Raw genomic sequence first — 27661 nt, forward strand, 5'->3', positions numbered from 1 at the left:
TGGGTTTTGTGAAAATAGACTTTATTATAATAAAATGTCTTTTTAAACAAATGCCCCCACCATTCCACACCCATGGAGACCAAGGTGGGGGTGGGGCTTCAGTGAAACAGCCTCCCACCACAGCGAAGGGAACATGCAGAGACACTCACCCAGCCGAGGGCAGGGGAAGGGTGGGTAGGGTAGAGTGGCTAGCCCCCTCCCCCACTCTGAACAGGGAAGGTATGACAACAGGTGCATAAATCTGTCCTTTTCCCCAGCCCCAGACTCAGACAGGGGCCAGAGGAAAACAATGCAAAAGAGAAATTGAATCCGATGAGCAAAATAAGGCAAACCCTACTCCTGCTTTCTGCCCACTGGCCCCCTGGGTCTTTGGGGGCGGGGAACACACAGGGGCCAGGAGACCAGGCTGGCAGGAGGGGTGGAGCACTATGGGGGCGGGGTTAGGCCCGCTTTGGCATGGCCTTTCTCCTTCCCGGGCCTGTGCAGTGGAAGCGAGATGGAGGAAGCTGGACTGAGGCACTGAGTATGTACATATATACACGGCTCCGCCCCCCCTGCCCCATGGGAGGTGGAGCTCAGGAGAATCCAGTGCAAACTTTCCTTCAAGGGAGGGAAGACATGATCAGGATAGTCAGTGCCATCAGAGGGGACAGGCCCCTCTCTCCCCCCAGGGGGCCCCCATCCTGGGAAAGGGCCACAGAAGGGACTAGCATAGCGTGGTGGGAACCAAGGCCTAGGTGGGTGGCCTAGGAGTCAAGAGTCCTGGGTCCAGTCGTGGCTCTGTGACTGAGGTGCTCAGCCACCTTGGCCACGTTACTCCCTCACTCTGGGTCTCAGTTTCCCCTCCTGTAAGAGGAAGGTGCCCTTCCAGAAGACTCATCCTTAAGGACGCATCTAGCTCTGACCTTCGCCAAGTTTCTGATTCCCATCCAAGTGCCACAGTGTTAACTCAGGAAAACCGGAGTCCATGGTCTTCCCCACCCAGCCGGGACGGTGATCTGGGGGCCCCAGGGGACCACGTCTGCCTGCAGGATGGGCCTCAGCATCACTCCTTCTTCCCAGAGCCCAGTTTCCTGAAGAGCTGCTTCCCCTTGGAGAGGAGACCCCGCACCTTCTCTCTTGTGCCCTGAGGCCCCCCAAGTCCAATCCTGGGGAAGCTGCCAGAGCCAGGGGCACAGGGCCAGCCTGGGGGCTCTGGGGGTCCTTGTGTTGAGCTGGCCCGGTCCTAGAACATGAGAGAAAAGGGCAAGGTCAGGGCCCAACTCCCTGCCCCACCCTGACTCCTGTACCCTACAACCTCAGGTGCCTGCAGCCCCCTTTGTCACAGAACCATGGTGGAGAACCAGAGCCCCACCCCCCACCACTGCCCCACACGTATGGAGCAGACAGGTGAGTGGGTGCGCTGGTGCTGAGGGAGCACTGAACTGGAAGTCTGAAGGGACAGACGCAGAGTCTCAGTTCTGCTCATGCCCACTTGGGACCTGGGCTAGCCCCTCCCTTTCTCTGGGTCTCTACATGGTGCTGGGCTGAGAGATCAAGAGTCCTTGGACCTGACCCTCGGGATGGGTACTCCAAATTCCCCCATGAGATCTCCTCCCAAGAAAGGGAGCTCAAGGACAGGACCGCTTAGAGGCAGCCGTTCCCTCCAGGGAGGGCAGTTCCTGCACCACCTCACAGACAGAAGGAGAATGCGGGTCCAGCCCAGCAGGTGCAGCGCCCCATGTCCTTCAGGGAGCGGAGCTAGTGCCCACCCACAGGGAGGAGATCAGGACTCTAGCTTGAACAGACCCTGAGAGTGGGCATTTACAGTCGGGCATCACTCAGCCCCCATCACTAGCTCTGGAAGCTGCCCTGCTCCCTCCTTTAGCATTTCTCCTTTGCTGAATCTCCTCCCAGCTCCATTTGCAACCATGAGTGGCTCCCTCTGCCACAGGCCCACCCAGACAGTGGTGCTAGTGGCCCAAGGACAGGTTGGGCGAACGGGAAAGCCACCAGGAAGCCTCCCCCACCCATATTCCCACATCCCCACCTGTACTCACACACCCCCACCGTGACCTCCTGTGCCTGGCACAGCCAAATCAGGTCTTGCCAGCCTACATGTTCCCCACCCGCTGCCCCCCACTCCCTGTCTCAAATCCCTACCTTCCACCAGATCCTGGCAGTCTCCTGGCCAGAGCCAGCTAAGGAGCCCAGACCAGAGGCAGGAGAGCTGGGTACCCAGCCTGGGGCCCACTCTCACCCGAGGCCCTGGTGACATGGCAGGGCCTGCCCACAAAGAGGTCTGCTAGCACCTAGATGTCAGAGCATCTACTGCCAACCAGCCAGGGCTGACAGCCAGCGAGGGAGTCCCAGGCCCTGCCCACTCCCTCCCAGGGCTCCTTCCACAACATCCCAGGAGAGAGGGGTTGCTGAGGAAACAAACAGAGCCCCAGAAATGAATAGTTTGGGGTTATCTATGGACTCCAACTGTTTAAGTTCCCGTTTTATTCCCCTGAGGAGAGGAAATAAAGTTGGAAGTAAAATCATGCATCTGATCCCCTAACAGGTCATGATGCAGAGGACAAGGGCAGGAAGACCATTATTACTGGTGGCATTACACTGTCATCCTTCTGTCACCAATAATAATCACAATATTACAATACCATAGTCATATAGTATCATAATATGCTGAGGAGGCATGTTTATGGATGTCACAGAACATTCTATAAGCCGCATGTGCTATAGAATATGAAGAGTCAGCTAATGTGGACATTATATACTAAGATGACATGGGTTCCTATGACAGCTGGCACTGCCCAGGGTGAAGGCAAGGGGAAGGGATGATCCTATATCCAAACCTGGCTCATGGCAAGATCTCCCTCCCCCATTCCCTGGAAGAAAGCGGAAGAGCCGGGTCAGCTCCGGTATTCAAGGCAAAGGAGCACCGTCTGATTACGGTGACATGGGGAGTAGGGGTCGTAAGGACAGAGGGGGCCAGTCCCCCACTTACATGTTGCTCTCTCTACATATATCTATCTCCATCTAGCACTGGACTCTTCTCCTTCTCGTTCTCTGAAGAACAGGGAACAAAGAGAGGAGATGGGTTATGGACAGACCCACACACTCTCCGCCCAGTCACAGGTAGCCCAGGTCACAGGGGCTGGTACTGCTTTGCATAACCTTTGCCTCGGAACTACTGCAGATGGAAACCCAGGGTTTTCTGGTTGGGGCCTGGCCTCTTCACCCTCTCCCTGTCCTGTGAGGCTGGAGCTTAACTGTACTCCACTCACCCCAAGGAGAGGCAGCCTCTAAGAATGCGAACCCAGGAAGCTGGGCCTTGCTGGGCAACCAGCTTTAAAAGGCACCTGGGAGACAGGGAGATCCAGCAGGGTGGGAAGGTCCCTGAAGCCGGAGCTATGACTGGCTAGAGGTGTGGGGGGGACGGGGGTCCTTTTCCACAAGGCCACCTCACCTGTATCGGCCCCAGGGTGTGGGCAGCCAGGTCAGATGGGCAGGGGGTCAGGGTCGCAGCCATCACCCCTCTGCAGAGAGGGGCACATACTGGGAGGGAGCTGGCCCTGGCCAGGCTCCCTCTGGGGGTAACTCAGGAGTTCCACCCTGGGCACAGAGCTCACCTGGATCAGCACCCGGCTGCGCCCCTCCCTCGACACTATCCTAGCCCCAACACCACACCAGCAGAGAAGAGAACTAACTGCTGAGCTGGGAGTCCAGCTCCTCACTGACCTGACTCTCAGCCTGGGGTGTCCCAGGCTCCCTGTCTGAGCTGCCCGCCTCAGGCCCAGGGCCCTCCAGGAAGTTGGATGGAACCAGGCCCCTCTGTCCATTCAGCTCGCCCTGGGGAGGAGAAGCTGGTAAGACTGAGACAAGGAAAGAGGCCTCAACCCCACCCCCTTGACCCTAAAGCCTCTGGGGGAACAGCCATGGGTCAACATCACTGTCATGGAAGGTGACTTGGTCCATTCCTCCAGGCTACCCTCAGGAACCCTTGCTCATCCCCCTCCCTGGCTCTGGGAGAGCCCTTTCTGAAAGGGGTGATGACATGGGGTACAGCACACCCCCACCCCAATGTCCTCACATAGTAGAAACCATCATCGTCCATGCCCCCGAACACAGTAATGACGTCCCCTGCCCGGAAGGGTAGCTCTGCCTGTGGAGAAACCAAAAGGCAGGTGTCAGGCCCAGGGAGGCCCTGCCACCACCTTGCTTGGCTGGGCTCAGTCTGAGGGTCTCACCTCCACATCCATGTTGGGGGAGCTCTCCTGGGGATTGTAGTCAAATGCAGCCACCATGGAGCGGGGAGCTTTCAGGCTGGCAGAGGAGACCGGCTGGGGGAAGCCTGCAGGCAAGGGGCAGAAGACTCACAACTCTCTCTAATCTCCCACCCCATACTATCCTCCGCACTGGAGGCCTGCTCACCCCCTAGTCACCACCTCCCCACTAGCTGTGGCCCCTGGAGAGAGGCCAGAGGGGCCGCCCCGCCCCACCTCTTTCCCCAGTCTCCCCTGCACAGGGACAGCCCCTCACCTGCACTGGGCTGGGCAGGGCCTTCTGACTCAGCTGTGGAGAGAATGTGCGTGTGAGCCCTGCCCCTCACTTCCCTCCTCATCCAAGGCCGGGGTGGTGCTGGGCAGGCAAGATGCTCAGCCTCATACAACAGAGAAAGATGCTCAGAGAGTACATCAGCCCTGGCCTTTGGTTTTGGTAGTGAACTGAGGCCCAGAAAGGGTAAGTGACTTGCTCCAGGTTACACAGAATTTACTGTCAGGTGCTTTTGGGAACAGAGGTCCTCTATCCCCGTTAGGAAAAAACCTCCCACTGGAGGGGATGGATGTGGGTGCAGGTCTGCTCTGATTCCCTTCACCTGCTCAAAACTCCAAGTGTGTCTCCCCAGAGAGCCCAGCAGTGCCCCCGCCCCACTCATCCTCACAGGCCCCCGAGGGAGAAGAGGTCTCACTCACTTTTCTTGGAGCGGCGGGGCTTGGGAGGAGGCCCAGCTGTGCGGGCTGTGGAGTACACAAAGGGACAATGCCCTGATCCAGGAAGGCAAGTAGACGTAAAAGAGAAACTGAGGCAGGGGAGCGGGACAGGACAGTGACTCTGGAGTCTCCTCTTGGGACTGCGCCAGGGTTCCTATGCTCATCTCTAAAGGGCATTCCTCTCCCATCCCCGACCTCCAGGATCCAAAACACATGCCTCATCCCCCTGCAGCAGACCCCACTCCAGCTGGTGAGCTCATTGCTCTGGCCACAGTGGCCTTAGCCTCTGCGAGGTCCTAGTGGCTCCGCTAGACTCTGGATAAATGAGGTGCTCCAGCTGCTCCAGACACACAAACTGCTCAGGAGGGGTTGAGTTGGAACTGGGGTGCTGGGAGCTGGGTGAGGGACAGCAGCAGGTCATACCTGAGCCCTCAGTGAGAACATCTGGGGACAAATAACCCCGCTGGAACAACTGTTGTCTCCCCACAAGACTGTCCACAGCTACCTCAGCCACCATGTTGCAGGGGATGTAGCCTGTCCGGCCCCCACCTTCACCCCGGTAGAAGCCATCGGCATCCTTGTCCCCAAACACCTGGAGGCAAAGACCAGTTGTCTCAGGAGGCCAGCTCAGCTTGTGCCCTGCACCGCAGGCCCCGAGCCCCGCACACCACACTCGGAACTGCAGAGTGCTCTCCTTTCACAGGCCATGGGGCAGGAAACAGGGAGAACAGCAAAGAATAAGGATCAGAGGGCGAGAGAAAATAGCCCTCTCCATATTATCGTCACCCACTGTCTACACGTCCATCGACCCAGCCCACCGCAGACGGGATCTCCTGAACCTCAGAGCAACAGCAAAAAGCCGTGAGGTAGACACTAAGATCATCCCTATTTGACCCGTGAGGAAGCTGAGGCCCAGAGGAGTTAGTTAACCTACTCAAGGTTACATGGCTAGAAGTGGCAGTCAGGATCCAACCCCACATCATCCAGCTCGAGAAGCCGAGTTCTCACCCATGCATGGCTATAATTCCTCCAGTGCAGGAAAGGAGGGAGGGGGGAGGACCAAACGGTGAGTCAGTCACCTTCAGGATCTGGCCCTCCCGGAAGGGGAGCTCCTCTTCCCCAGCATCAGGGTTGGGTGACATTGACACAGGGTCATAGTCAAACAGGGCCACAAAGACCCTGACAGGTAGGTCCTGGTAAGCCAGCACTTCTGGGGGACTCCTCGGAGGGGCTGTGGAAAGGATTGGGGAGACAGCAATGACAATCAGCTCTTGCCGAGGAGTTAAGAAAGGCCCCCTCAGCCTAGCCCAGCCCCCACCAGGTGCTCACCCAGCTCGGTGGGCCTGGGGGCCCGGCCCCCTTTCCGTGGGGGGCCCCTCTGCCCTCTGGGCTCCCCCGACTCTGCTGCCTACAAAGAGAGGGGAACAGACGGCAGAAGTGACGCGTCACTCCTCTGGCAGGCACCTCAGCAGGGACAGGACCCCATATGCACTCCCCCAGGCGTGCCCATCAGCACAAGCAGCGCAGCAGAGCAGGGACACAACATTCCTCTCCTGGAGCCTTGGCCCAACCTCGCTGGAGACATCAGACACCCCCACAGGGGCAGGAAGGACAGGAGGGGAGGCCCCCACTCTAGCCACCCCAGAAGATGCATGGAGTAGAGGGGACTGAGGCTGGATCTCAAAGCTGGCCGAGAAGCAAGGAGCGTGTGAGAGGAGGGCCTTTCTCAGCATCAGGGTTGGGGGATGCCGGACGGACATCATAGTCAGTGTCTTGAAGATGTAACTAGCTCAGCAGAGGAAAGGCCACCCTGCCCGGAGGCAGGGGGCTGGTTGGCAGCAATTGGTGACTAATGATAACAGAATATTGTGCGTCCCAGTTCCGATCAGCAGAAGCAGCAAAGCAGTGGAATGTGGGTGGGAGGAGGCAGGTGAGGGAGCTTGGAGGCCCAGCTCCACCTCTGCTGATGGAGGCGGCAGTGTGGAATGGGTGTGGCTGGTGGGCAGAAAGCAGAGCCACCAGGTGGCAGCAGGCGGGGAGCTGCCCAGGGTGGGAAGTGGGCACGGACCCGGGAGGGTTGCTCCTTGGCTCTGCCAGTCGCACTGCGGCCTCTCCGTTCTGGCTCCCCTTTCTCCCAGGCCAGGAGGCGTGGGTAGGGGTTGAGGCCTGAATTGGCCTTCAGAGGCCCCCTGGGCCTTCCTATAGGTGCTGTGCCCCAGGCTTCCCCATCTCCGAGGTAGCAGGAGCTGGTGATGCTGACGCCCCCGCCGCCCGCCTCCTGTTCATCCTCAGAATCATATTCGATGCTGATTTCCAAGCATTTGGGAGAAAGGCAGCTGGCCAGGCCAGATTCTGGGGCCCGGCCCCGGGGGCACCTCCGGGAAGGGGCCGGCCGCCCTCTCCCACCAGCCTCTGGTCCACCCTTGGCACCCTCGCCCACAACGGGGGCCCCCCTCTCCCGTGTGGGGCCTGGTCGTCCAGAGGCCTGGGGCCCGCAGTTGCTGAGAAGTCGGCTGCAGTGTTCACGGGGATCTGGGGACCGCCTGCGGTTTGGGGGCTTCTCGGGGGAGCCATTTCCTCTCTTCCAGCTGTTTCCACCAACTAGTCCGGGCATGTCCTCCAGGCGGTCCCCAGCCCTGGAGGGCTCAGGAGACAACGGACACGGGCCAGGTCCTCGGGGCAGACTGCTGTCACAGCCCAGCCCCAGCACTGCAGGCTCAGGAAGGCCAGGGTCTCGGGAAGAACAGCCAGCCCCTGGCCTCTCTTTGTCCTCCTCATCCTCCTCATCCTCTTCCTCCTCCTCCTCAGGGATGCTAAAGAGCTTCTTGCTGCAGAACTGCTGGAGGGGCAGCTCCAGGATCTGCTCCAAGACCTCCTCGTCGCTGTCAGTCTCCCAGATGGGGTCGGGCTGGGGCTGGGGGGTGGGGGGAGGAGGGCAGCAAGAAAGAGAGGTCCATGGGGAGAGAAGAGACCTATGACCTTTGCCCTCAGATGAGGGCAGGGGTTGCAGGCAATCCCACAGTTCTCCCTCAGTTTTCTCCAAGAGGAAAGACCAGAGAAGGAGGCTGGCCCAAAGTCACACAGCATGCCCAGGGCAGAGCCAGAGGAAGAATAAGGGACACACCCAAGGAACAGTGGCACAGATGCTTGGGCCCCTAAGGGACAGGAGCATCAGGGAGCAAACTGTACCCGTAATAGCAGAGAGGCCTCCCCACCCCCTCCCCAGAAGCTCCCAACACAAGGCTCTCAGATGGCCAGGGTGCTGCGTCTGGTGGGCTAGGGCAGGAAAAGGTGCAGAAAAGAGCTCCTCATTCTCCCCTCTCTTCCCAGGAGGGCAGAGGCCAACCCTGAGCCACTTCCTATCTGCTGCTTAGGACAGGGCCCAGGCCACACACCTAGAATGCTGCGGGCACTCAGTGACGGCTGGAGCAGTGCTGACACAGGGGGTAGAGGACCCTGGAACCCGAGGTCTAGGGCCCACCAGCTCTTCTGCACCCCGTTACCTTGGCCCCATTCTCCCTAATGCAGCTGCCAGCAACCTGCTTCTGGAAAGAGCAAGTCCTGGAACCCAGCTCCTCATCCTCTTCCTCCTCTTCCTCCTCCTCTTGGATGTCTGATAGATCTGAGTTGCGGCCATGGTCCACAAGGGAGTTCACCAGACGGACCCCGAGCTCCGCCGTGTCCTCCCTCTGCAAGAGGTGAGACAAAGGAGGAGAGAGGGAAGGACAGTGAGGGGGATGGGCGGCTCTGGCAGGGTCAGCGCCAGCCAGAACGAAAGTGGCCCTTTGGCAGAGGGAGAGAGGGTCATGCCCCAAATAGGGGGCTCACACAATGGGTGGGCGGGGAAGAAGAGGATGTTAGCCAAAAGGGAAAGAGAAATCTGGAAAGATAAAGTGACAGAGAAATAGACAGACAGACAGCACAGACCAGAGCAGAGAATAAGAGGAGAGCGCAACCAGATTTTGGCAGAAGGCAGGGAGGCAGGCCCTGATCCTCTGAGGTGGGCCAGTGTTTCCTCAATCCCATACCTCAGCCCTGGGCCTCAGCCCAGACGCTGTGTCTCCTCCGCAGCAGGCCTCAGCACTGGGCACCCTCTGGGCCAGGGCTTCCTGCGTAGAGCAGGGTGCTGGGCAGGCCTCTCCTGCAGTCCACTCGGCCTCCTCCTTGGCGAGTGAGGACGCTGCAGGGCCAGGAACGGTCTCCCTCACGGTTGGCCCACTGGCCCTCCTGTCCTCTGAGGCACCCAGCACAGCTGCCCCAACCTCCTCCTGGAATGGAAGGCACTGAGGAAGGGCCCAAGCCCAGGCCCTTCTCCCAGCCTCCACCTGCTTCCGCCCTCCCCAGCCGGCTACCTGGGAGCAAGGTGCTGGGAGCTCCTCTTGGGATCCTTTTGGTGTCTCTCTGGGAGGGCTTGCTGGGGGGCCCCCAGGGGGCTCTCGAGTTCCATGGGGGTCAGGGCACCGGAGGGGAGAGCTGGGGTCTCCAGGCCCTGGAGAAGCTGGAGCAAGGGGTGGTCTGGCCTCCGAGCCTGGTCGTGGTGAGGGGCAGAAGACCCTGGCTGGCAGGCAGGCCACAGCCAGGGCTGGGGCGACAGGAGCTGGAATGGAGTCGGCTGACTCGCCATGGGGTGACATGGTACGTACAGCCACCTCACTGCACACCTGCAGCAGCTGCAGCTGGGACAACTCCACCAGCACACTGCCTGCTGTGGGCGAGGCCACCTCCATGATCTGCAGGATGGAGGAAGCACAGGAAGCACAGGAAAGGGAGGCTGAGATGGCCAATTGTGATGACACAATGACAACAATGGCCAGGCCCTGTGCTAAGCCCGTGGCATGCCTTATCTCATCTAATCATCCTGTCCACACAGTGCAGTGGTTTTTGAATCCCAGTCATCTGCTACCAAACTCTGTGCTCCTAACTAATCTGCTACACAGTGCCCAAATGCCAGGGGCCAGGCATCCCTGTGCCAGGCGGGGAGACTAGGCTTCTGAGAGTGGCAAGGAAAGACCCCACATCCTGCTCCCAGAGTACAGGGAGAGTGCCCAGGCCATACCTTCTGCCCATCAGCATAAACGGCATAGCCTGTGACACGGACGCCATTGGAGGTGCCAGCAGCATCAATTGTTACTGGGAGCCAGCTGATGATCAAGATTCCAGGTGAGGGCCCCGGCTCAATCTGCACATCCAGGGGGGCATCAGGTGGGCCTGGGGAAAGAGAGGCACAAGACACAGTAATGTAGGACACTCGGCACCAGAGATACCAGCCCACTTTGCCATTTCCCTGAAAACGCAAATAGCAACAGCCTCCCCTCCACAATCACCCATGGCCTGGCCTCCTGGGTGTTACGGACAGTCAATGCCCAAGCTGGCATACCTGCGGGCAGTGTGGTGAACTGCAGTGTGGCAGCCCGCTGCTCCGGCCGCTCCCAGCCTGGTTCCCAGGATCCTCGAGGTGGGAGCTGAGCTTCCACTCGTGCCTGATAGAGTGTACCAGGCCGCAGGTGGCAGAAAGTGGCCCAGTAGGTGCTGGGGCAGGCAGGGGGGCACTCTTCCCCATTGAGGTAGATGGCATGGGCCAAGTTGCTATTGCTGGGAACCCAGGTAATCTCAGCAGATGTGGCTGTCAGTCGATGGACCCGCAGCTGAGTAGGTACCACTCGGGCCTGGGCACCCACCACCAAGCAGCAGCGCAGAGGGTCGGAGCTGCCCCGACTGGTCAGGGACTGTACAGAAACACGGAGGGCCCCAGCCCGCAGGTCCAGGTCCTCAAGCACAGCCTTGGGGGGCACCCCAGGCCCCAGGGCCTGACGCAGCTCCCCATTCACGCAGATATGGTAGCCGTGTAGCTCCACTTGCTCAGGAGGTGGCTCCCAGGCCAGCACCACACTGTGGGCCAGCTGCTTGAGGATTGCCAGATGGCGGGGGTAAGGCACAGCAGGAGGCTCACCCAGACCCTCAGGCAAGGGGCTCAGACTAAGCTCGTCCCCTGCAGCCTCCTCCTCTGCTCTGGGCTGGCTGCGTCCCCCGCTGCTCTGGCCCCCACTACTGCTGCCACCCCCACCTCCGCTCAGGAAACTGAGTTCAGGGCCTGAACTGTGGGATAAATCGGCCAGCTCCGGAGGGAGGGAGGTCAGGAGGTCGTCGTCGGACACACGCTCTACAAAATTGGAAGGGACCAGGCCCCTTCGGCCATCCATAAGCTCCCCTGGCAGAGGGAGGGCAGGGAAGGGGAAGACAGAGAGGAGGTAGAGAAAAACCAGTCCAAAAAATGCATTTTAGCAATGGTTAGTGAGTGATCTTAAGCATTTGATTCAAATCAACATTTACCTGTTAGTGCTTTTGAAAGACAAGAGCAGTCAAGAGCTGGATTAGGGAGTTATTGTTAATATTCTAGGTGTGATCACAGTATTGTGGTTATATAGACAGAGCTTCTTAAATTTTAATGTGCATATGAATCACCTGGAGATTTGTTAAAATGCAGATTCTAACTCAGCTAGGTCTGGTCTGGGTGAGGCTGAGATTTCTGCATTTCTTTCTTTTTCCTAAAGGTATGCTTTTTGATGAGGAATATTGGCCCTGAGCTAACATCTCTTGCCAATCTTCCTCTTTTTTTTTTTCTCCCCAAAGCCCCAGTGTATATCCTGGTTGTATGTATCCTTCTAGTTCTTCTATATGGGAAGCTGCCACAGCACGGCTTGATAAGCGGTGCATAGGGATCCGAACCGGCGAACCCTGGGCCGCTGAAGCAGAGCACACAAACTTAACTGATACCCCACCAGGACAGCCCCAGATTATTCATTTCTAACAAGCTCCCAGGTGACACAGATACTGCAAGGATGTAGGAGAATGTCCATGTTCCAAGGAGATGCATGTTGAAGTATGTCTAGGTAAAATGTCATGATGTGTACAACTTGCTTTTACGTCATTTTTCTTTGTAACCCACATATGGAAAAGCAAATACACCAAAATGTTAACAATTGTTGAATCGAGGTGGCAAGGATATAGGTGTTCATTGTTTTATTCTTTTTCTGTACATTTGAAAACTTCCATATTACGCAGCCCTGAGGAGTAGGGGCAGGGGGCCCCCTCAACTTCCAATTGTGAAAAACAGACATTTTCAAAGAGAGAGGGAAGCAACACCTGGTCATGGCAGGGGAAAGAATCTTTAGATACAGAAGACATAAGTGCCAAAGAAAAGAGTCCCCTGTGGGTGCTAGAAGGGATTAGGCCCCACAGCAGGCCTGGGCCTGGGAGCATGACTGGTGGTCACTCCAGGCAGCGGCCAAAAGTAAGTTGTGTTACCTTGTGCCAGTTCCCCCAAACACTCGTCAATAGAGTATTGTAAATCATTCGCTGTTGCTTGAGGGATGTGAGGGAAGGAAGAAATTGGGCACACAGCATGTCACGTCACAGCTAACTTGGAAGAAGGAAAGAGATTCCCAGGAACAGATGAGCTGGTGACTGCTGAGCCTTATCAGGAGGAAGGGGAAGCACAGGCCCGGGTGGAGGGCAGAGGGTGTGTGTAGGCAGTCCTGAGCTGCTGGAGGGCCCGCGAGTTTCCCCTACACCCTCTCTCTCTCTGCTTACACTAGGAGCAAAAACAAGTATGAAAACTTAAAGAAGACACAATAGGGACTGTCAATAAATTAAATAATATAAGCGCTGTGGTGGACTGAACGGGGGCCTCCCAAAAATATGTCCACGTTCTAACCCCTGGATCCTACGAATGTGACCTTATTTGGAAAAAGAGTCTTTGCAGATGTAATTAAGTTAAGGAGCTTGAGATGAGGTCATCCTAGATTATCTGGGTGGGTCCTAGATGCAATGACAAGTGTCTTTATCTCGCACAGGGAGAGACACTGAGAGAAGAGAAGGAGGCACTGTGACTACAGATGGGGAAACTGGAATGATGTGGCCACAAGCCAAGGAACACCTGGAACCACCAGAAGCTGAAAGGGATGAGGAGTGGACTCTTCCCTGGAGCCTCCAGAGGGAGTGTGGCCTGCCAACACCTTGATTCCAGGCTCCTGGCCTCCAGAGCTGTGAGAGAACACACTTCTGTTGCTTTAGCCACCCGGCTGGTGGTCACTTGTTGCGGCAGCCCTAGTATAAGTACTAGTGCTAAGGAGGGTGACATTAAAGCAGGAGCCTTCACACTGAACAGACCCACAGCCCTGAAAGGCTGGCACTGGAGCCTGGGTCTGAGTCAGGCACAAGCTCCCGAAGTATGTGCCCCCAAGAGCGGTCCAGGTGGGACCAGACGTAGAGGAAGGAGCCATTCAGCTAAAGTTTGATGAGCAACATGGCCCCACATCCTACACTCAGGTGTCTACATGCCTTTAAATCTATCCCAGATTGTAAGGTTCAAATCTAGTAATTTGTGGTTAGTTGATATTTATGGTTTTGCTGCCCCCTTCCAAAAAATTGTATTGGTTTTTTGGTTGGTTTGTTTGTTTTTCCATTTTAAAAAAGCTGTTTGGGGGGAGCTATTTAATCCCGCTCTCTGTTATCCGCCCCTATGGGGAATTTAGTGTTTACCATCATTCCCAGCAGCTACTCAAATAACAGGCGTAGGGCCCGGGGAAGAGACACCGAGAAGGCTCTCAAGGCCTGGCCTTACAAACCCAAAGCTTTGGGTGTTGCAGACCCAGAGCTGATCTCTTTTCTACATCCCCACACATGGTTACAGCCCTTGCCCTGCCCTGTCCACACCTCATCTCAGTCCCCACACAGTGTCATCCTCCCTGCCGCTGAAGGAAGCAGCCTGGTACCCAGCCAGGGCCCCCTGGGGGAGCCTCCCAAGGCCATTTCTTCTGCAGGCCCTGCCCTGTTGCCCAGTCTGAGTAGTGGGGCATCTGCCTTGGTTGCCCCATCTCCCCACAGGCACTGGAGAACTGCCCTGAAGCCCACGCCCTGAGAACTGCTAACCACTTGCTAACACCCTTTCCTGGGCTCTGGACCCTGGTTCCTCCTCCCCACACCCGACTGGAGTCCAGCATCAGAACTATGTTACATGCTTGACCTCGAGCATCACTCGTGTTAAACACTGCCATGCCGTGTCCCCCAGCACAAAAGCAAATTTAGCCAAAATTTCCGATGACACTCTGCCCATCATCTAGACTGTGGTAGGCCCTGTCCTGCCCTGCTTAGGGCAGACCTGCAGTCAGACCGGCTGCCCCCTTGTCCCAGATCCCTTCCTTTCCCTTTCCCCCACGGGCTCCAGGTCTCCGCACACCTTTTAGCTGAGTCTGAAAAGTTATGGTGGGCTGAGAGGATACGGATGCGTGGAGGTCTCTAGGAAGAAGAGCTTAAAAGCAGGGGAATGAACAGACTGTTCCCTGCCACCTTCCTACCTTCAAAAAAGCCATCCTCATCCATGTTGCCATAGATGTAGATATATTCGCCAGCAGTAAGCGGCAGCTCTGCCTCTGGATTCTCGTTGGGGCCCTCGAAGGGGTTGTAGCTGTGGGGGGAGGCGCGGAGGAGGAGGAAGATAGCAACCAACATGCTGACTGCCACGTCCCAGCTCCTCTCCCCCACTCACTCGGCCTTTATGGGGACTTGGTTGCCCATCTTCAGCCAAGCAGAGCGCTCACTGAGCCCACCTCAGCCCAACTAGGTCAAGAGGACTTGTCCACTGGGATCCCTGCACCCCACCATTACCTCCAGAGGCCGCTATCTTCACTCAGGCCCTTCCTCCCAGACACCCCAAATGCTGGGGGGGATGGGGAACAGGGGAGAGGGGCCCACCTGTAGCGCGCTAGGAAGACCTGGATCCTGGCTCCTCCCCGGCTGCCCTCCGGCGCTGCTGGGAGCAGGGACACACTGTCTGCCTCCAGCTCCTCCACCTCACTGGCTGTGTCCACCTGGGGACAAACAGAAAGGGCCAGTCCTCTCCAGGACCCAGGGCCAATGGCAAAGCAGACAATGGAGGACCTGTTGCTTTGAGAAGGGAAAGTGAGCGCACACTGGACAAGGCCAGCAGCAATGAGCCCTGATGTTTTCTAAATCAGCACCTGAACCAGCAGGCCCTGGCAGAGCACAGCTGGCCTGGGAAGGGGGAGTGGGGATAACCTGGCCTCCTCCCTGAGCCCTGGCCTCTACTGCACCAGCCCAGTAAATAAGACCACTTTCTCGGAGAGGGGGCCAGCCATGCTGGTGTGGGGTGGCTGCCCAATGGCAGTTTGTCTCCTTAAGGAAAAACCCAGCAAAGCACTCTGAGTGTAAAGAGCTGGCAGCGAGCACGCAGAAGGGGCTGAGAAGTCCCTGAGAGGGGGTCACTGCCAGGGAAAACAGGGGCAGCCAAAGCCAGAACCACCGTCCTATCCCACAAGGGGGCAGTAGAGGCCCAGGGCTGGGTTCCGCCACTTTCCACAACCGTGGACATCAGGGCTGCTCCTGACCTTCTCCCCTCCACTTTCTGGAGTTTGGGAGGTAGAGAGGGGGACGAGGTGATCAGAAGAGCTGTGAGTGACGCCCAAGAACTTGGTAATAATAATAGCTGCCATATGTTAAGCACCTTCTGTGTCCCCCAAACTGAGCAAGGCACTTTCCCTATATTTTTTCATGTAATCCTCACAACAACCTTACAAGGCAAGTTTAATTAGCTCCAAAATCCAGACAAGGCAACCAAAGTCCAGAAGGGGTCCATGACTTGCCTAAGACAAAGTTGGGATTTGAATCCCGGAACCTGTGCTCTTTCTCACACAACCATCTGCATCTGCTACAGCCGCTCTCATGAACAGTCTCATTATGTGGATCCTGGCGCCATAGTGTCTCCCTCCAGCCAGCCCAAGACTCTGGGGCTTCTCTTGGCCCCAGAGGGGTGGGGCTGGGTGACCCCAACTTAGGGCTTTCAGGCGGCCCCGGAGCGCAGGACAGACTCCACCCAAGCTCCCTGCCCACAAGGAGGAGTCCACAGGCCCTTCTCTCCAAGCACCTGGCTCCACTTCCCGACATGGGCCAGCAGCCACCCAACTCCTGGGAATCCCAGAAGAGGTCAGGGCCAGCTCTCCTTCTCCCTTCCCCAAGGCTGAGCAAGACCCAGCCCCTCCCCAGCACTGACCTCAGGCGTAGGGCAAGACTTGGGGCTGTTGTGGATGGACTCAGAGCGAGAGGAGTTGGAGAGAGACTCTGCCTTCTTGGCGGTCCTTCGAGGGACCCCAGCAAGCGTGGCAGAGGCAGGCTCGGAAGACTTTTGGCTGCAGCGCCCTGGGGAGCCCGGTGGGAGGTCAAGGTCTAAAGAGAAGAAGGCATGTGGGCCTGCGGTCTGTGGCCTGAAGAGGGACCAGGGACTGAGGGTGGAGCCTCTTGGATAGGGAGCCAGGCCCTCCACAGCCAGGTTTCCTTACAAGAAGGGAAATATTTAGGGGAAACTTAGTAAGTGGAGGTGGAAGTGACTTACACACATTGTTTCACAGGATCCTCAGAGCAGCTTGCCGAGGTGCATGGAATTACCCGTCTTACAGTTTAGGAGACCATGGCCCACAGAGGTGAAGCAGCATGCTCAAAATCATGGGACTCTTCAGTGAGGGGAGCCGGGACCACCAGATCTGACTGACCCCCTCCCCTGACTCTTCACCAGCCCACACTGCCTGCTACTGACTCCCAGTGCCCAACTCCCGGCCGTGACCACAGAGGTCTTGAGCGGGAGGAGCAGTGGCCTGAGATGCCTGGGCCAGACTCTGGGAGAGCCACTCCCGTGGGCTCATTTTTTTCCCACCAGAGCCTGGTTCTAGCCAGGCCTGGCTCTAACTTGCTGTGTGAGTTTGGGCGAGGTGCTAGCTTCCGCTGACCCTATACAAAAGCCCCAGGTTTGAGGATTCCAGGCTAATGTCAGTGGGGTGTACCTTACCTTTGGGGCCAGACCCCCTGCAGGGCTGGGGGGTAGAGCAGCAGCAGGGGGGTGGTGGACGGTCCCCAAGGGTACTGCAGCCCAGGGCAGAGGTGAGCAGATCCAAGGGGCCAGGGTGCAGGCGGAAGGCCTGGAGCTCCTGCGCCAGGAGGCTGAAGCGCTCAGTTTGGCTGCGGCACTGCTCCTCGAGCTCTCGAACCCGGACCTGAGTCAAGACCCACCATGAGCCACCAGGCCCAGCAAAGCAGCCCAGTTCAGCCTGTGCCGTCTCCACACAGCCCCACACCAACTTCAGATCACATCTGCCCAGCCCCTAGGCCTGGCACCAACCCTCCACCTGGCTGCCCCATTGCCCTTAACAGTGTCTGAGCTGAGGGTGGAGTCCTGGGGCTGTGGGACAGCTGCACTCCCTACCCGCCTCCAGAGAAGGGCTCGACCGGCCTCCGCGCAGCACACCCTCACACCCCAGGCAGTGGCACTTCTGCTTCTGGCTGCTTTCTAGGCCAAAAGGGATTGCTCCCACCCCCAGCACCACCACCAGCATCACCTCAGAAGTTTTCTCAGCTCCACTGCTTGTCACCCTCCCACAGTCAGTGACCTAAATCCCTGCCCTCAGAGAGGTCCCCAGAGAGAGCTCACATGGGAGCCGGGGCATCTTTGTGACAGGAACAAGCCAATTCTCAAGAATATTCCTCAGGTATCAGGAGAGTCCCAATATTAGGGGCTCTCCCTGGCCAAGAGATCACGGGTTAGACTGGTAATGAACTTCCTCATGGTCTGAATGGCAAGGTTTTAGAGGAGGAAAGGCCCCATGTCTGCCAGGCACAGTGGCAGGTCTGAGACCAGGGGATGGCCCACATGTCCTGTAGGAATCCCAGCCCATCTACGGAGTCTCAGGTCTGCTACCGGTCACACCCTCCTCTGGTGGCATGAGGGTTGGGACCACGTGGACCTGAGGGAAGAGACGCAGCTCAGCCAGCCAGGAGAGGTGTGGGGGAGGGGACAGCCAGGGAGGTCGGGGTCAGGAGGCTGTACCTGCATGGAATCCAGGGTGGACTGCACAGAAAAGGAAAGCAGAGGAGAGTTAGAACCCGTACCCTGTGGGTCACTATCCAGAGAGGGAGGGAAAGAGGGAGGGGCCCACTGGGTCCACTCCCTGGACTGACTGAGCAGCTCTTAAGTGGAAGGCTATTTCAGGGTGAAGGCAGCCTCCAGGGGTAGGTGGCAAAGGGACACTGCTGCTCAAGACTAAGGAGCCCCTGCCCTGCTGTGCCCCAGCCTAAGAAACAGGCCAATGGTGGAGGGGATTCCCCTGGGCCCTGGAGTATTTAAGGGCCCTTCTTGCAAGCCCACACCCATGACACTCACACCCACACAGTCCCCTCCAGCTCTCTCTGAACTTCCCCCACAAGCTGATGGGGCTGGGGTCACCCCTAGGGACCCTACCTCCAGCAGCTGCACGGCGCCTTCATGTTCCCTCTTAGCTTCCGCCTGGGCCTACAGGTGAAATGAGGCAAAATGCTGGAGGAGAAGGATGAGGAAAGGGGTGGGATAGAGGGAGATGAAAGGGAGGGGGGCTAGGAAGGGCAAAAGGAAAGAAGAAAGAGGGGGAAGGGAGAGGAGAGGAAGAGGGCAGGCGGGCTGGGAAGAGGGAGGCTGAGGGCCCCTCCCTCCCGAACTCCCACCCTGAACCGTGCCTTAGGCTAGAAGGCAGTGTGGCCAAGCAGACGTGAGCCTGACATTGCTCTCTCTTTGGGGAGCATCCACCCTCAGGGTTTCCCTCCTACCTCTCCGGACGCCCCGTCTCAGCCTCTTCTGCCTGCTCCGTCTTCCACCCCTTTCGAACGTCAGGGTGCCACGGGGCACAGTGCTAGGCCCACTTTATACTCTACACTCTCTCCCAAGGGTCCCATCTAGTCACATGACTGATACACTGATGACTCCAAAATACATCTCCAAGACCTGCTTCCCCACGACTCCAGGCTCCTAAATCCAGCTGTCTATGGACATCTCCACTTGCATGTTAAACATACAACCCAAACTTGGCCAAAATAGAACTCAGAACTCAGCATTCCTTGCCTCTCAAGTCTGTTGCCCCTTCATCCCTCACCTCCTGGGGAGTGAAAAGCCCCACCCTCCACCAGGGGGTCACAGCAAATGAGCGACAGAGCTGGGACTCAACTGGAATCCCACAGTGACTCTTGTTGATTCTATCTCCAAAACGTATTTCACACCCATCCGTCTGTTTCCCCTTCATTGCCTGCTGCCTGGTCCAGGCCATCATCTCCCACCCGGAGTGCTTCCACAGCCCCGACACCTGACTGCCCCGCTTCCACACCCCAATCCACCCCCCACAGCGCCGCCAAAGTGATCTGCTAAAATGACCCCTTGGATCATGCTGGGATCTTTCAACAGCTTCTAACTGCTCAGAGAGCAAAATATCCAAACTCTTTCCACAGCCTTTAAGGCCCTGAGTGATCTGGCTCTCGCCTACTCCTGCTGTCCTGGCCATCTCCACACTGCTCTTTCCCGATTCTGTCCCCCTATCTGGAGTGCTCTTCAGCTGGCTCCTTCCTGCCCCTGAGGGATTAGAGGCCTTCCCCATCCACCTCTCTAAAGTGGCCCCTCACCCCACCCCAGTCACTCTCTGTCACGTCACCAGTTCTCTTCCCCCCTTGCACTTGTCAGTGACGGGGACCATCTCACTCATGGATCTGCTTATTTGCTGATCGGTCAGGGACCTGGTCTTTGCCCACCACTGTCCCCCAGTGCCTGGTACAGTGGCTGGCATGCAGTGGGTGCTCAGTAAATGCTCACTGAATGAGTGGATAACTAAGCTGGGGTCCAGTAGCCTACCACCCCTCCCTCACTCCTGCCCCTTAGAGACACTGCCCTCACCTGCTGCAGCCTCTGGACCTCCTGCTGCTTCTCCTGCAGGCTGAGCCGAGCCTGCTCATACTCGACCTCCAGCTGCTGCCGCCGCTGGGCCACCTCCCGCATGTGCTGAAACACAAGACCATGGGTCAAGGCCAGAGCCCCACTCCACTGTTTCTCTAGAAGATGCAAGACAAGGGAGCCTCAGACACTTAAAGATACCCTCTATTGAAAAGGAAACTGAGGCAGAGAAGGAAAGGGGCCGGTAGCACCAAGACTGGACCTTAGTCCCCAGCACCCCACAAAAGGCATGTTCCACCATCCAGGGACAAATACCCTCCCCTCACCTACACAGTCCCTCACCTTCAGCACCTGCTCCAGGCTCTCCAGCTTGCTCTGCAGACCCTGGCTCTTGCGAAGGGCTGAGTCCCTCTCTTGTGTCACCCCCAGGAGCTGGCCCCTCAGCTCCGCATTCTCCCACTCCACCTGGAGACGGGGAGTGGCAGGGCGCTGGGCATGTGAGCCTTGTCCCACCAGCTCCTTCCCCAGAGGGAATAGAACCCTTTGTACTCTAGCCCAGTTGGGGGTGGGGGAGGAGCAGGCCCTTGCCCAGGGACAAGGGCCCTAGTAGGAGCCCACGCCCCACAGCACCTGGGCAGAGCCGCTACCTGCTCCTTCTCTGTGGCTCTCCCACTGAGCCGAGAGTTCTCCTCCACCAGGCGGGCATTCTCATTCTGGGCTTCTCTCAGCTGCAGTTCCTGAGAGACCAGAGGAGCTCTGGGGGGGAGTGGGGGCCCAGCACCCACATTCTTCCCCTCTCCATGCAGAGGACCCTGCCCTCCCAGACAAGGCCCTCCTCCCCCACGTGGAATCTGCATCAGCCAGGAAAGGAGAGCCGTGCAGAACAGGAGGGAAAGAGGGATGAAAGCAGAGCCGAGGGAGCCCACCACCTGGCTGGCTGGGGGAAGGGAGGAGCTGGCCTCCAAGAGGCCCTGAGAGCTCACCAGCTCCTCACATCGCCTCTGCTTTTTCCGGGCTTCCTGCTCCAGGCTTTCGCATTTCTTCCGCTTCTTGCTGAGTTCTGACTCCTGTAGGGTCAGAATCGAGGGCCCCTCATGCAGAAAGACAGATCTGTCCACAACAGGTCTCCTCCAGCCTAGACCTGAGACTTACCAGCTGCTGCACCCTCTGCTGTTTCTCTGGCTCCCCTAGGACCACGGGTGGGCTTTCCACATCTTCCTGGAGTGTGGCCTGGAAATGCCCAGAGGCAGGGGGCTGGCACCTGAGAACAGGGCTCCAGGACAGCCTGCCCCCAGCCTAGCCTGTCCGTGGGAGGTTCCCACCCCATCTCATAGTCAGCAAAGAGATCCCTGCCCAGGAAGGGGGGGGGTGCTGTCTTCCCACCCCCTCCCATCATCTCCAGCTGATGTGGAAGTGCAGAGGCTGCACCCCTGTGTCCTCCAGACATAGTGCTTTGAGATCCTGAGACCCATGTGTGCCCTGGGAGATGGGTCCCTTATCCAGGCCAAAGCTTTCCCTTTTTAGCTTCCATTCCAGCAGCAGCCCTGCTCTGCACTCAATAACTGTCCTGGGTGTCCTTCAGTCACTGGCAGAGAAGTAGGAGGCCGCCTGGGCCCCCAGGGAGGCAGTGTTTCCAGAGCCAGGGGTTATGAATCAACCGAATCTGGGCTTGGCCTAGAGCATGGCAGACCTGGCCAGACCCTCCTCCTGGCTTCCCCCAAGCCCACCCCATCGCACTGCCCATTTATCTGGGCGAACTCTGGGGGAGGACAGGTCTTCATGGGCTGTGCGTCTCCCTCCCTGGGCCAGGCAGAAGCGCAAAATCTGAGCAAGAAGCACCTCACACCCTGAGGCCTTGGTCGCTATGGAGTCCTTCCTCCCACCCCTGAGCCCAGAAGAGGGTGGATCTAGGTGCTGCCCAAGCAGAGAGGATGGAGAGGAGACAGACCTCTAAGTTCTGGGGGTCCGGGGTGGGTCACTAACCCTCGCGACAGGGGCTGCCTAAGCCCGGCGCCCAATGAGGGTCGCCCGTACCTGGAGCCGGGGCGGACGCACCGCCTCCCCCCAGGAGCCAGGGCCGGGCCTAGCCGACCAGGCGGGCGCTGGAGGGGGCGTCCCCGCGCTACGGTGGCAGCGGGAGGCGGCGGCGCGGGCTGGGGCCCCGGCGGCTGCCAGGGCAACCAGGGATTTGCGGCCGGGCCATACCACTGGCGACGCGGCAGGGGCGGCAGGGGCGGCGGGGCGGGCCCCGCAGGGCGCAGGCCTGCAGAAGGCGGACCCCGAACCCCTGGGGGCGGGCGCGGCGCAGGTAGGAGCGCGGGGAGGCTAGGCGGTGGATCCTGCCCCCGGGATCGGGAAAGCTCCACAGCCCTTGGAAGGCTCGCCACTACCAGATCCTCGGGGCTCTGAGTGCGGTGTAGGGGGAGATCCCGGAGCCGCCCCAACCCCCCATCTACACACACCTGCCCTTGCGCGGGCGCTCACCTCTCCCGGGGCCCCGGGGGCGGGCGCCCCTGCTCTGGCCGGGGCAGCAGGGCCCGGGGGCCGGGGCGGTGGGGGCGGCTCCTGCTGGTTGCGCAGAGCGATCTGCCTCTGCAGCCGCAGCACCTCCCGCTGGGACTCGCGCAGCAGCCGGTCGAAGTCCCGCACGTGGAGCCACTGGGGGCCCTCCTGGGGTGAGCGGACAGGGAGAGGAGTCAGGCCTAACCCCTGCACGCCCCACGCCATCCCCAGCGGAGCCCGCCCTCCGCCTTGCTGGAGGGGCTTCGACGCGCGGGAACGTGCACATTCTCCCATGCATACATGCCTGGTCATCGGTGCGTGCGTGTACCGCCGCATGCTTCCGCTAGCCCGTGTGCAGACATTCACAGTAATTCATTTACTGGGCACTCATAGTGTGCCCAGCACTGTGCTAAATGCCTTGAAAACATCGCTTCACACAAGTGCGAGGTATTTGTGGATTCCTACAGCTAGACACACTGGCATACAGCCTGAAGCCTGAAGCCCAGAAATTCCCAGGTCTGGGACTCATGGCTCCACCCCCTTCAGTTCAGGCTCCTTCTCCCTGCTTCCACCTGGGCCGTTGCCAGGGGAACCTACTCCCCAGCAGCCTCCACCTTCCCGCTTCATTTGCATCTCATTAGCATCTCATCCACATCCCACACGCCAGGCCGGCAGCCCTGTGTAGGGCTGAGCTAGAAAGGGTGACCAGGGCCTCCTCGCACCTTGCCGACCAGGGTGAGCCTGGCCTGCAGCTCCCTGCACTCTCGCTGCAAGGCAGCAATCTGCTTGTCCTTGGCCAGCAGGACGCTGGCTGTCTCACTGAGGTCCTGGGCTCGTTGGCGGGCCAGGGCCTTCCGGCACAACTCCAGGCTGGCCCCTGGACGGGGCACGGGGGCACTCACCTGGCCAGAGGAGGGGTAAGGCCAACTGTCATCTGAGGGCTGGGGCACTTCTCCCACTCCTCAGCTCCTCCCAAAGGAATGGTTAGGATGAAAACCTAGAAGTGTGGCCTCCTGCTTCTACCCTGTGTTTGGGGCCTCAGGGTACCAACAGCCTCACTTGACCCCATCCCAGCAATCCTCAAGCAGGACTGAAAGAGTTAACTGCACCTCCTAGTTTAGGCCCAAAGGATGCTGCTAACTGAGGGCTGCCAATGTGATGGGTCTTCATCCCTGCCCCCACCAGCTCTGCACCCAGAGATGAGCTCAGCGGATGGCTGCAGCCAGCACCAGCACGTGGTCATCCAGAATCCTACTCCCTGGCTGCTCAGGAACTCCCTGCCCAGCCCTTCCCTCCCTCCTGTAGCTCCAGAAACCCTCAGCCTCCTAGCCTGGCGAGCATTTGCCCTTCTTATATCTCAGCCCCTGGCTCCCAGCTTTCCTGGGTGCTAAGAGTCCATTACTCCCAAACCCCACTCCCTCAGGCCCAGCCCTGGCTCCCCTCTTCCCTGGTCACCCAGCCTCCATCCTCACCACCCTAAGGTTAGTCTCCTGCAGTTTCCGGGCCCTCTCCTCCAGGCGCTTGGCAATGACCGCCAGCTCCGCGTTCTTCCGCTTCAGCCTCCGCACCTTCTCCTCCGTCTCAGGGAAGCTGCTCTTCCTCTGATAAGGGGTCAGCCAGAATTGGGGTATGTGTGGAGCACCCCACAGACCCAATCCTAACTGCCCAGGCCTTGGGCTAGAGCCCTAGGCTCCCAGTGGGGTCCTTGCAACTCTAGGTAGGATTTATCCTCTCTGGGTCTTAGGATCATGTCACTTGCACGTAACCCCCAGTCGGAGGGATGTTCATGGGATGAGGAGGATGCTGAGGCGGAGGGCCGGGGTGTCAGAGTCTGCCTTCCCCCAGCTGCAGTCAGGACCCAGGATTCGCTTTCCAAGCCTCACCAGCATTTGGTTTTCCTCCTTAAGGATGGCACAGCGCTGCTGCAGCTCCCCCAGGGCCCTCAGCAGCTCCAGATTGGGTCCGTCCCCGAAGCCCATGTTCAGCTTGCCCTGGCATGGGAAAGGACAGGGCACAGCAGCTCAAGAACCCACCCTACCTAGTCAGAGCCCTCCATATGGAAGCATTCCCCCTCTATGGTCCAAGGAGACACGGAACTGAGAAGATTCTCCTCACATCCCAGGCCTTCAGTGGGGAGCAGAGAAGGCCCAAGAGAAGGGGCTGTTTAGTCTTCACTGCCCACACTGCATCCCGCAACACTGGACTCCTCTCTGCTAGTCCCCAATTCTTCTCATCCCTGCCCATCTTCCTCTCCTGGGAAATGCCAGCTTGAGCTCCCATCCTCACCCCTCCAGGCTCCTCATGGCCCCTGAGTTCCCTTCCCTCCCCCAAAGTCCTGGTCCCTCCATCTTCTAACCTTCTGCAGGAGACTGCTCACACCCACCCCAAACCTCATCCTCCCTGGCTCAGCCCAGCACCGAGCCCCGTCCCCTGAATCTGCTTCCTCTGGACTCTGATTCCACCAGACACCTCCACACAGCCCCAGTATACTCCAGTCCCTGAGGACAGAGACTCACGGAGGAGGAGACACAGACAGACAGACAGACTGTCAGAGAGACTCACAGAGGGAGGGGGTAGGGGGAGGGCCAGATGTAGACAGACAGGCAGAGAGTCAGAAGGACAGACAGATGGCAAAAAATGGAGCCACTGAGATTCTTGCCCAAAGAGGGGAGGAGAGACAGTCACAGAGACGGACCACAGACAGAGGCAGGCTCGGAGAGGAGAGGTGGGCAGAGGGTTGCATCTCATGCCCACTGGAGGGCATGATGAGAGGCCCCCCACCTCACAGACCCCAGCCCTCCACAGCTCCCTTACCTCAGGAAAAACCTCCGCCTCCTCATCCTCCAGCATCGGGCAGCTGGGTACGGAGCTTGCTGCTTGCTGCCCCAGGCTGGGCAGCTCAGTTTCTGTTCCTTCAGGGTCAATGCCCCCCACAAGTCGGGGGCTCCTGGCTCCCTCGGGCTCAGAGCTCTCCTTAAGCCCCAGTTCTCCAAGCTGCAGAGCTGCTGGAGTATCAGCAATGCTTGGGGCTGCGCCTCCAGGTTCGCTCCCCTGGCCTGGAGTCCAGCTCTGCCAGGCGGGCAGTGCCCATGGCTCCATGGCTCCAGGGTCCCCCGGCCGTGGGAGGGATGTCAGTTGCTCCATGGTACTGCCAAGGGGCCCCAGGACTCAGACCGGGGGACATCACCCAGCCAAGTGGAGGGGCTGGCGAGGGTCATGCCAGGCCAGACCCTTTCTTCTCTGAGTTTTGGCTTCACCGAGTCTCCATCCAAGGTTGACCGAGTTCTTCCTTATCCACAAAGAAGGCTGCAGGAGTCGGGGCTGCCAGAGCTGGAGCTGGGGGTATGCAAGCTATGTTTGCTCGTGGCTGTGTGTGTGTGTGTGAGTGTGTGAGGAGCAAGGGTGTCCCTGTGGGGGCAGGGAGGATGTGCAGAGGCCACCAGCAGCAGCGCCTGGGTGAAGATGTGCGTGTCTCCAGGTCTGTCTTGCAGGTCAGCGTTGTCTTGTGTGTGTTTGGAGGATGGGTGCCCCCTGTCGTATGTGTTGGGGGGTAGTGGTTCTGTGTGTCACTGTCTGTGCCTGTTTTGGAGTTACCAGTTGTTTCCGTGTGTGTGGGGGGGTGTCTGTATTGCAGGGCTGTGGCAGTGTGTGATGCTGTCGCTGGTTGTATCGGAGCGTCTCAGTGTTGTGCAGCTGTGTGCATCAGTGTCATTGTTTGTCCATCAGCGTCTGTGAGTCTGGCCATCCATCACGACCCCTCAGCCTGGCTAGGATCCACAGGAGCTGCTGGGGGTGATCCCCAATGGTCTTCTGTGGTCCTTTATCTCCTGCTCGTCTCTCCGCTGCTGCTCGCTAGCTTGCTGGGCGGCCGGGCTGGTCCTAAGGAGGCCTGGGTCGGTGGGCTGCTTGCCTCATAGTCTCTGTCCCTGCTGGCTTCAGCTCTGGGGAGTGCAGGGGTCCCCTACAGTCCCAGAGCCCCGAGATGGTGGGCGCGGAGGAGGGCTGAGCCTCAGAATAGGGGGGCGAGCAGGGGAGAGCTAACCCTCCCCTCCTCCTCCCCCTCCCCTCCTGTCCACCAATAGGAAGTCAGCTGCTGGTTTCCATGGTGATGGCGCTGGACTGGTGGGCTGGACCAGCAGGCAGGGTCGGGACAGAGGGATGAGCAGGTTCCTCATGGGATGCTGGCCCAGTGCCCCCAACATGTGGCCTCCCACTCCTCATCCCCAACCCCCCCACACACACTTTCCAGGATACAGAGGCAAGGGGGCTGCAGACAGTCCTTCCCACATCGGCCCCAGCCGAAGACTGTTAGAGACAGAGACACGGAGTGGTATGACAGATAGACAGAGATCCAGCCATGGAGAAGGGCAGGAATAGAAAAGACGGGGTTCAAGATGAAACAAAGACAGAAATCAAGAGAATAAAAACAGGAAGATAGAAGCAAAAAGACAGAGGTAGAAATAGGCTGAGAGAATTGCTTCAGCTTCCTCCTGGCACACTGCATTTTGGGGGCAACCTGGCCATCTAGAGCCAGCAGGGGAGTCCACATGGTCTGTTGGGGAGGCTTTGCCCCAAACTGTCAGGAAGTTCGTCTTCTGTCTAGCCTTAAGCCTTTTTGCTATGGGAAAATGGCTTTTGGGGACAAAGATGTGGAAACTCCCTCACCCACGAGTCAGCCTGTATGTGGGGGCAAGGGCCTAGATAGAGTCCCCAGAGACAGGGGCGTTGGGAGATGTCTCAGGGAGGCAGCCCCTGTACCCTCTGAACCTGGGACTCAGTCCATCTGCACACAAGCCAGTCTCGGCCAAGGTCAGGGGCCCTCATGTGGCGCCCCTGGGGAATAGCAGCAGCAGCACTAAACCATAGGGCCCTTGGCCACAGGCTCCACCCAGGCCAGAGTTGATGCATGGCGAGGAGATGACATCCTCACTTCCCTACAGCAGTGTGTAGATCAATATGTATCACTACATGATGTCTGTCGCTGATGTTTATGTCAGGGTATATACGCATGCCATTGTGTGCATGCATATGTGTAGCACGCGTATACAGTCATGCGCCACATAAAGACCTTTCAGTCAATGATGGACCGCATATACGATGGTGGTCCCATAAGATTGTAATGGAGCTGAAAAATTTCTCTCACCTAGTGACATCATAGCCATCATAACATCATAGGTTTTCATTAATAGAGACCAATGTTCATGGTGCATTATCTGCTTACAAGCAAATCTATGGTGAAAAAAAGAAAAAAACAAGCAAACCACCATGGACATATTTCTGAAAAGAGTGATGCCTCCTCAAGAAGAGCCTCAGGCAGGTTCCAGAATAAGGTACTGTTATCATATCAGATGACAGCTCCATGCATGTTATTGCCATCGAAGACCTTCCAGTGGGTCAAGATGTGGAGCTGGAAGTCAGTGATATTGATGAT

The 27661-nt window shown here is 58.3% G+C and overlaps 1 protein-coding gene across 14 annotated transcripts; it reads right to left on the minus strand.

Moving 5' to 3' along the window:
• TSPOAP1 (TSPO associated protein 1) lies at nt 1-26241 on the minus strand. 14 transcript variants are annotated; one of them, XM_023652881.2, is made up of 32 exons: nt 25045-26241; nt 24114-24221; nt 23703-23831; nt 22953-23132; nt 22213-22398; nt 20881-20958; nt 20712-20795; nt 20376-20465; nt 20071-20193; nt 19732-19836; nt 18280-18330; nt 17869-17889; nt 16834-17038; nt 16045-16217; nt 14730-14845; nt 14333-14442; nt 10354-11184; nt 10033-10184; nt 9329-9706; nt 9005-9244; nt 8480-8665; nt 7045-7890; nt 6306-6384; nt 6056-6207; nt 5400-5568; nt 4959-5003; nt 4525-4557; nt 4233-4336; nt 4076-4147; nt 3724-3834; nt 2990-3051; nt 1-1225 (listed from the first exon to the last, which is right to left on the minus strand). In XM_023652881.2, the coding sequence occupies exons 1-31, from the start codon at nt 25372-25374 to the stop codon at nt 3022-3024; spliced, it is 5517 nt and encodes a 1838-aa protein (XP_023508649.1). In that variant the 5' UTR covers nt 25375-26241; the 3' UTR covers nt 1-1225; nt 2990-3021. The 14 variants fall into 14 exon arrangements, with proteins under 14 accessions (XP_023508649.1, XP_023508647.1, XP_070082484.1 ...); XM_023652879.2 differs by having other exon boundaries at nt 4959-5030; XM_070226383.1 differs by having other exon boundaries at nt 16045-16325.
• Nucleotides 26242-27661: the final 1420 nt, after the last annotated feature.

Source organism: Equus caballus, chromosome 11 (assembly GCF_041296265.1).
Source record: "Equus caballus isolate H_3958 breed thoroughbred chromosome 11, TB-T2T, whole genome shotgun sequence".
Classification (NCBI taxonomy): Eukaryota; Metazoa; Chordata; class Mammalia; order Perissodactyla; family Equidae; genus Equus; species Equus caballus.

What these genes read in the sequence shown, in the direction of transcription:
- TSPOAP1 (XM_023652870.2), bottom strand. Translation starts at nt 25,374, where the DNA reads ATGGAGCAACTGACATCCCTCCCACGGCCGGGGGACCCTGGAGCCATG. An exon ending in AGGAGGAAAACCAAATGCTG is followed by an intron (nt 23,832 to 24,113) that starts GTGAGGCTTGGA and finishes ACCCCTTATCAG; the next exon opens with AGGAAGAGCAGCTTCCCTGA. An exon ending in GTCTTCCTAGCGCGCTACAG is followed by an intron (nt 14,443 to 14,729) that starts GTGGGCCCCTCT and finishes CTCCCCCCACAG; the next exon opens with CTACAACCCCTTCGAGGGCC.